The sequence below is a fragment of the Trachymyrmex septentrionalis genome, unplaced genomic scaffold (genome assembly GCF_001594115.1).
Source record: "Trachymyrmex septentrionalis isolate Tsep2-gDNA-1 unplaced genomic scaffold, Tsep1.0 scaffold128, whole genome shotgun sequence".
Classification (NCBI taxonomy): Eukaryota; Metazoa; Arthropoda; class Insecta; order Hymenoptera; family Formicidae; genus Trachymyrmex; species Trachymyrmex septentrionalis.
Genome location: NW_017304417.1, coordinates 127097 through 135605, shown reverse-complemented (window position 1 = coordinate 135605; position 8509 = coordinate 127097). Strand labels below are relative to the sequence as shown.

The window sequence follows — 8509 nt, the reverse complement described above, 5'->3', positions numbered from 1 at the left end:
ATATATATATATATAAAAGATAGAATTATATTTTTAGAATTTAATTCATTTATTATGTAAACATTAATAACAGTTCATTTTATGATTGAGAATAATTTACATTTTTTCCAATGTACGTAAAAAAGTAGAAATAAAGATACAAATGAAAATAAAAGTAATGTGACACAAAAAATATCTCGTTGTGATTATTCTTAATGTTAATCATTTACTGCTAATAGATGCTATCAACATTATGAGTGATCAGTCACGCATCGATAAAATACTTAATCATTTTGATAACTGAGTGATAAGTAATATCTTGTTATTTATTTAAGAAATGAGTTATCATGCAATATAGTAGACAAATTTCATCATAGACAATAATTAATATACATTCAACAAGGCTTTTATTTATAGTACCTGTACATTTAACATAACAATTAGATTAATCATTTTATCACATCTCTTTAGGTCTTCTTAAACCTGCTGATATACCAACATCATGGATAGACATGACCGATCCGTGCACAAAACTCATGGAGTCTCAAGTTAAAACTGAAATGGAAGCTGCTATGAAATATCTTGCGATGGTATATAGTTTACTTGTTAACATATTTTTTCCTCACTCAATGTGTACACACACACACAAAATATAATCTCTACAACCTGTTATAAATTAACGAAAACAGATTAACTACAACTACGTGTTACATTAAGATTTAATTTTTCATTATATAGGGTGCTCACTTTGCACGTGATACTATAAACCGCCCAGGCTTTAGCAAGTTCTTTTTTGAAAGCGCAAGCGAAGAGAGAGAGCACGCTATAAAGATCATCGAATATTTACTAATGCGTGGACAACTTACAAATGATGTCAGCAAACTTCTCAAGTATCCTTTGGTGAGTATTCTACTTTCCACGAGTAAACACAACTTGCACAAATAGTTTAGATTAGTGAGTAAAGATTGAAGAATTGATGAAAGAATAAAGAAAAAAAAGTGTAAACACTAACGCGATTTTTCTCACATCATACAGACTACCAACAATACAAATTCGATACGCCAGGAGTGGAACAGTGGAGAAGAAGCTCTCACCGATGCTTTAAAATTAGAGGCTCAAGTTACGCGCAGTATTCGTGATATAATCATAACGTGCGAAACTCCGAAAACATCTTCTTTCAACGATTACCACGTGAGCATCGTTTAAAAACAATTAATCTTACATGTGTACACACACACACACACACACACACACACACACACACACAAATATATATATATATATATATATATGTATATATATACAAAATTACTGTCATGTCGCAATTGTTTACAGTTGGTCGACTACCTCACTACCGATTTCTTAGAGGAACAGTATAAAGGGCAACGTGACCTCGCAGGCAAAATCTCAGTGTTGGGTAAAATGATGCAAGCGCATGGACCTTTGGGAGAATTTTTATTCGATAAGAAATTATTGAGTGGTGAAGTCTAAGTGTTTTGGTGACATCAAAATTCAGGCTTGAGCTATTCTTTTCTATAAATACATAAGATTTATAAAATTATAATGGCCACATTTAGAATACATTATATAATTCAGTTTATTACATTATATAATTCAGATTATTACATTACACGTAACCTTGTTTATATTTTATTGTAGAACACAAGATGTATAAATAATAATTTGTTTCAAACATATTTCTAAATGTGGCCTGTAATATTATAGGAGTATGTGAAGTATAATGTTTAAAATGTTTGTTAATCCATAATAATTATATTATCCTTGGTAAATAAATAAATAAACATTATTTTGAGATGCTGCATTATCTGATCATTTATTTTGCTTACACATCAATTATAAATGATTGAAATTAATCTGTAATTTACAGTTGTGTCAATAAGATACATAATATAGCTCCATCATAAAAGAAATTTAAAGAACAATCTTTTTTGTTCTTTATTTTTTAAATCATTGCTACAATTATCAAGATATATGATATGAATAATTTGTCAAAGTATTAAATATTTTCGTAATAACACATTGTAATTGAATTTTATAATTACTTATACATACTTATACAAGTAAAAATACAAAACGTTCTAAATCTTTCATAAAGTATCTTAACATACAATATAATTATCCAACTGTAACTTTTTGAGAGAATTGATTGAGTAAATTTATATTATAAATGTTCTTATAAAATTGCGTAATAAAAAAATATTTCAAGGTATTCATATTCTCTTGTCTTTATCACAATTGATTATATATATGTTCAGTGTTAATAAAATTATTTGAGAGAGAGTACAATTTGTTTGGATAATGTAAGATTTATATACATTTTTTCGAAGTTGGATGTGAACAACTGTTTTTCATAGTTTACGTAATCTGTTGCGCATAAACTTAATTCTAAATCCTTTGTGTTTTGATTAAACAAGAAATTTATAACGCCTCTTGGTATCTTAGATGTTGAAAAGATATCGCAATAAGGTGTCAAACTACAGGAATGTTTATCAGCTATTACAATAACAGAATTGCCGGAAATTAAAACTTGTATCAATCGAAGAATCAAAATTTCTTCAGATCTCTCCTTAAGAATGATAACGCCTCTTGGAATACGATTTTGGATTACTTCTAATCTATCATTTTGAGAACAAAGTAACCATGCTCGAGTGAAGTTGAAGAAGCCAGTCAATTTTGATGCGGTTTTTGAAAATTTACTAAAGAGAAAGACAAAAAGATAAAAAAAAGTAATAAACAAGTTATTAAAAGTTATTGAAAGTTATCCAAAGAGTAAAGAAACATAGAACAATACAAATTTAAATAAGAGGATATAGATAAGTAGATACACACACGTAAAATTTTAATAATCTAACCTATTATACTTTAGTATTGTTATCATTTGAGATAACACGTCTATTCTATTCGTAATTGACCAAGTTTTCCAAATCTTGAATCCTTCTATAGCGGAATTAAAACAGATCTTAATATCATCTCTGTAATAAATAATAATTGATTATGTTTAGTGTATAAATTTTATCAAACTTCTTAAAGCTAAGCAAAAGAATATTAAAATTTAACAATTGATACATATATGCATTCATACTTTGTCGCATTTGCCCATAACATGTTATTATGTTTCCAATATATATTTTTTACGGGTTTGTGCCATTTGCCGCCATAAAACAAATTACAGATTGGCATAGATTCCTTGTCGAGAACATGTAAGAAGTTTACTTCGTTTGCATTTGGTACTCGTATCGAATCATCATTGAAAGTAAGCTTAAATCCTTCATATATTTTGCCAAATACTTTTACATATGGTAAAAGTATGTCTCCACCATAGAGATCCATATGCACATTTACAAATATAATGTCTCTCTGAATTAACAATGGAAATTATATTTTAATATTGTTTATGAGACGAAAATTCCGTAATATTGCTTTAAATAACTAATTAATATACATACATTTAAAACTGTTGCTAAATATCTTGCATATACAAGATCTTCTGACCATATAGACATTATATTCATGTTATATGACGTGCGAGGTGTAAATTCTTTCGTCGATTTAAATATACAAATGGTCGATTTAAATATTTTAAAATCTTTACAATGAAAATATTTCTTTATAAGCGACAAAAATTTCTGCTTAATTATTACTTGAACCCAAATTTTATTTATACGAGAACTTCCTATTCTCATTAAATAATTAATGACTGTATACAAATCTGAATCCTTTAGAAGTATCATTTCGTTGGTTTGATCTACGCGAAATTTAGAAATTCATTATCAATTCTTCATTAAAAATTAAAACGTATATTTTTATTACATTATAAATATGTTATTCTTACTTAAAAGCTCATTTTTCAAAGAATTGTATTGGATTTGATTTAGTATTGAATTTTTGCTGAAAAAAGTAATGTATTTACAAAATTACTATGTGTCATCGACGAGATACTATTAATAAAGATGGTCAGTTCTTACGGAAGTTCGCGTGACTGTTAAAATTTAAATTATGATTGAAAGTAATAAGATTGAATTATGATTGAAAGTAATAAGAAACTCTGATTATATACATATATATGGTATTAATTTCATGATTTATTAGTTTCGTAGATATGTTATATAGATATGTTTAAAATTTAATAATACTCTGTCTTTTTATTTAAAACTGTGATTTTTATATTATCATCAGATTTTGATTATCAATAGAGATAATAACTGCAGAGAAAAAAATTGTAATTATTTTTCAGTAATGTTGCAAACATGATAGCTGTAATAAGATATTACAGCATCAAAAGTATGGATACTTATTTCTACAGCATTTATATGTATAATAAAAAAATCATGAATTTAATAATGCTCTATCGAAATATTGTTTGTTGTTAATGTAATCGCAAATTTTTATTAATTGTCGATAATATCTTTCTTCTTCAATTATCCCCGGATCAATTATCCGAGGCCTCATTGACAGTCGTGAAAATTTGCCCAGTACCGATCGTTTTTAATAGTATCTTGATGCAGTATGTATGCGTGTACATACAAATATACATATGTGTTATGTATAATATTAATATATTAATATTTATATAATATAAGAAATATAAATTAACATGTTAAACAAATATTAAAAGCACAGTTACATGATGGCATTTTCCAGAAATAATTGTACTTTGTGTTCTGTACATATATTGAAGATTGTGAGCATTACCGATAAGATTATTTCTTCTTTGTTGTATTCTTCATCTAAATTGTCTAGGAAATAAAATAAAAATTCAAGACGAAAGAATTTCTCATCAAATTATCTAATACGAGTATGCTTATTTTTATACGATATACTACATATGCAATTTATACTTGTAAGCAAAATAAATATAAAAATATAATTAGAAAACATATACATGTTGATATATTTTTACAAATATATGCTTGCTAAAATGTCATACGTACCAAACTCAATATCAAACATAAATTTTACACCGAAATTTTTCAAGTATTCAAGGATAGTAGTAACTATATCTACATGTTTACATGCAGAGTTGAAAAGAGATAAATTTTTTTCTATTATAAATGCTGTTTTAAGAAATCTGTCAATAAACAAAAATAAAAATAAAAAGAATAAAGGTGAAAATAATTCAAATAATTATTACATTTTTATCATGCTATATTTGTACATATCTTCAGATTAAATATTTTTTACCTTGTTGAAAAATCATCAGTATCTTTAAATTTTATTTTTTTGGATAAAGTGAATATTTTTGTCAGTATTTCCTGAAAATGTGCACAAAAATAGTATATAATATATTACTGAAAATATAAATAAAGCTTTTTGTTTCTAATTTAATTAATATTGAATCTCATATTTCGTAATCTATTATCAGAATGTTTAGATATGCGTGCATCAATCTCACTCATTCGCTCACATACATACACGCACGCGCACGCGCGCGCATCATCATACACATCAGTGATACATTCCAAGATCGTATTCACCTCTCTGTTGCTTTTATCATACTCCAGATTAATATAATATTCGTTTATAAGTTGCTCGCACATAATTATTGATAAAGTCGTAGTAATTATATTCTCAAAAGTATCACGACGATATATTTAGCAATCAGCAGTTACTCTTGTACTGTGCAATATATGACCTTGTGAAAAAAAAATGTATGATATTTCAGTACTTAGACAAAGCGTTAAATATAAGGCATTTAATTGATAATATTATATTTGATAACACTATTAATAAGCAAGATAAAGAACAATGGATATACCTTTATGTATACGGTAGGTTCGATCTAATTGCTCTCTTCTGATATACTGTTCTATATACGTATAGAGATCGAAATATAAAATTTCTTTTAAAACAATCGTCTATGTTTATGTGACATTTGTTGCTACTCGCAAAGTAAAATATTTAATAAGAAATAAATCTCTCGATTATTATATCACTTAAATTTTTTCTCTAATTAGTTAACTCTCTGTACGGTATATCGAAATCGATCTTGACCTGAATCTTCAAGTGTTTTTAAGTTAGAAAGTTATTATGGATACGTTTTCGTTGTTTTCGAATCGAACAGTTTGAAAAGCAAATCAAGTATTCTGCCAAATGCATCTACGAAAAAGTCTCCAGATTACACTTAAATTAAGGTGCCTTTTCATGTTGACGCTTGACCAGGGTTGCCAAATACTTGACAGGCGTCGTCGCTGATGGAGGGCACTCGTGTCGCTCAAAAGTCATCCAAATGAAACGCGCTTTCAAGAAAAAAAAAGGGAACAAAAGGAAAAAAAGAGTAAGGGTAAAATCACACAGTGCGGAAAAGGACTGTGGAATAGAGAATGCGTCATTGAAACAATCAATTAGCGCTATTCGAAATAACGCAGAATAACGCTGATTAGTTGCTTCTATGAGGGTGCTATCACATGCAGCGTAACTTGCATAAGCATAACTTGCGCCGATCAATCATATCGTTTCTATCAGTTTCTAGTCACTTTATACTTTTTACGCTATTTTGTTATTATGCCGAAACCATCGTTATGATAAAACCATGCGTCTGAATTTAATTTCTGGCTCATTTTAGCTTATTCTGTCTGAAAAAATACATATGAATTTTGATTTTGCAATAGTACAATTATAGAAGTTGTGCGCTCCTTTGCATCGCGTGGAAAATCGAAACCAGTCGAAACCTACATGGAACAGTATAATTATAGATCTCATTTTGCTGTAACAGATTTTCTCACCTCAATAGTCATCAATTTTAACGCTTAATATCTCAGATTACAGGGCAGAGCGACGCTTTTTTTTTGCAGATTCTTTCGTTTCATGCAAAAACACGTCGAATAAGTTCAAGAGTAGTCTCACAAAACTTTCCGATTTTAATAATTCATTCAATCATCCGCTCATATGTACGCGATGGAAAGGTACCGATTCCCCATAAGGCGTACTTTTAGAGATGAGTAGGTTACGAAAACCAATCGTAAATTCATTTAGCATTTCTGTTAGAGTGTACAACAGAAATTCTAATCAGCAATTGGTCGCATTTCTCTAATCTTCCGCGAAATACGCCCAATGTGAATACCAGCTTTCAAAATGGCGTATTCTAGTAAATAAAATATAACGTATACTAATAAAATTACTAGAATCTGCAGGTTACGCTTATGCAAATTACGCCTCATGTAACGCATTCTCTATTCCGCAGTTGTTTTCCATACCGTGTGAATTCACGCTAAAGTCTGCGGCACAATGCACTTGTTCCCCTGCTGAATTTCTATTATAGTTAGATTAGAATCTTGCCACCATATTGGGTGCTATCAGTGCCAGTATCGCAGCCAATGTGGCCAGGTGGCAAGATTCTAATCTAGCTAGAAATCCAGCAGAAAAACAAGCATCATATTAAGCCGCAGGCTTAAAACACTCTCTGGGTATCAATCATAAAACTTTATTACCCTAGAATGGAAAGTGAAAAATGAAAATTTTAATCATTTAAATTAATAGAAATTTTTTACTTTTCATTTTTTATTCTAAAAAAAAGTTTCATGATCGATACCTTTGGTATCACCCGATCCACCCGACGCTTGCGATCCCAAAAAAGTAATGTTGATATAACGTTCCACGTCGAATAAATTGATCAAATCATGCAGGCCTATGGCCACAGTATATACAGTATATAGCGCAACTCTCCTGATTTTATGTTGGCCAAAATGGAATGCGCATGCGTGAAATAAGTAAGTTGCTCCGTCTCTTTTCCTCCTTTTTTTATTGTTCTCTCTCTCTCTCTCTCTCTCTCTCTCTCTCTCTCTCTCTTTCTCTCTCTCTATTTAAATAAGCGTTTCAATGTTCCACCACAGTAGATACAGTAACGTAACTCTCTGTCGGCACCTTTGTTGATGTTAGTGTTGACCAAAATGGACCTTTGTTGATGTTAGTGTTGACCAAAATGGAGTGCGCATGCGTGAAATAAGTAAGTTATCAAGCGTTGTTACGGTTACCACCTAAACTTCTTTCTCTTTTCATCCTTTTTTTACTCTATCAAAATTCCTCACAAAACTCATTAGATTTATTTGCATTGCAATCCAACGAATTTGTTGAAGTGAGTAAGTGCTATTGTAGGAACATATTGGAGCATATTAGAGCATGCGACGTGAATAAACCTAATATTGCGATGAAATAATTTAAACTTTATAAAAATTAATAAAAATAAATTGTAAATATATTGAAAAATAAAGAAAAAATATAAAAAAATTAGAAAAAATATTAAATTAACTTAAAAATGTATATTTGTATAAAGAAATATTATATAATTATATATCTATGAAAATATTATGAGAAAGCTGAGATATAAAAGATATAAAAGAAATTTATATACATATGCTCGTATATTCAAAAAATAAGTTTAAAATACAATAAATAAAAAGAAATCTTTTTTGCTCAGTTTTCTATGTTACTTTTGTTTACTTTTTCACTTTATCACTTTTTCACAAAAATTAGACCAATCTCTCGAGATTTCTCACATAATAACATTTCATCA

General features: G+C 28.9%; 2 protein-coding genes across 3 annotated transcripts in view; one reads left to right on the top strand and one right to left on the bottom strand.

The window, feature by feature from the left end:
* The window catches only part of LOC108756558 (ferritin subunit), a 12782-nt gene extending 11201 nt beyond the window's left edge, over window positions 1-1581 (top strand). Inside the window, exons 3-6 of the mRNA XM_018500450.1 lie at window positions 451-569; window positions 718-879; window positions 1015-1170; window positions 1315-1581. Of these exons, the coding sequence (XP_018355952.1) occupies window positions 451-569; window positions 718-879; window positions 1015-1170; window positions 1315-1470 (593 nt within the window). The 3' untranslated portion in view covers window positions 1471-1581. The remainder of the gene's footprint in view (window positions 1-450; window positions 570-717; window positions 880-1014; window positions 1171-1314) is intronic.
* Window positions 1582-2255: 674 nt separating this feature from the next.
* Window positions 2256-5032, bottom strand: LOC108756557. 2 transcript variants are annotated; one of them, XM_018500447.1, is made up of 6 exons: window positions 4932-5032; window positions 4625-4736; window positions 3447-3745; window positions 3083-3357; window positions 2853-2972; window positions 2256-2696 (listed from the first exon to the last, which is right to left on the bottom strand). In XM_018500447.1, exons 2-6 carry the CDS (start codon window positions 4632-4634, stop codon window positions 2267-2269), a joined length of 1134 nt encoding a protein of 377 aa, XP_018355949.1. In that variant the 5' UTR covers window positions 4635-4736; window positions 4932-5032; the 3' UTR covers window positions 2256-2266. The 2 variants fall into 2 exon arrangements, with proteins under 2 accessions (XP_018355949.1, XP_018355950.1); XM_018500448.1 differs by lacking the exon at window positions 4932-5032 and having other exon boundaries at window positions 4625-4742.
* Between the last annotated feature and the right edge of the window lie 3477 nt (window positions 5033-8509).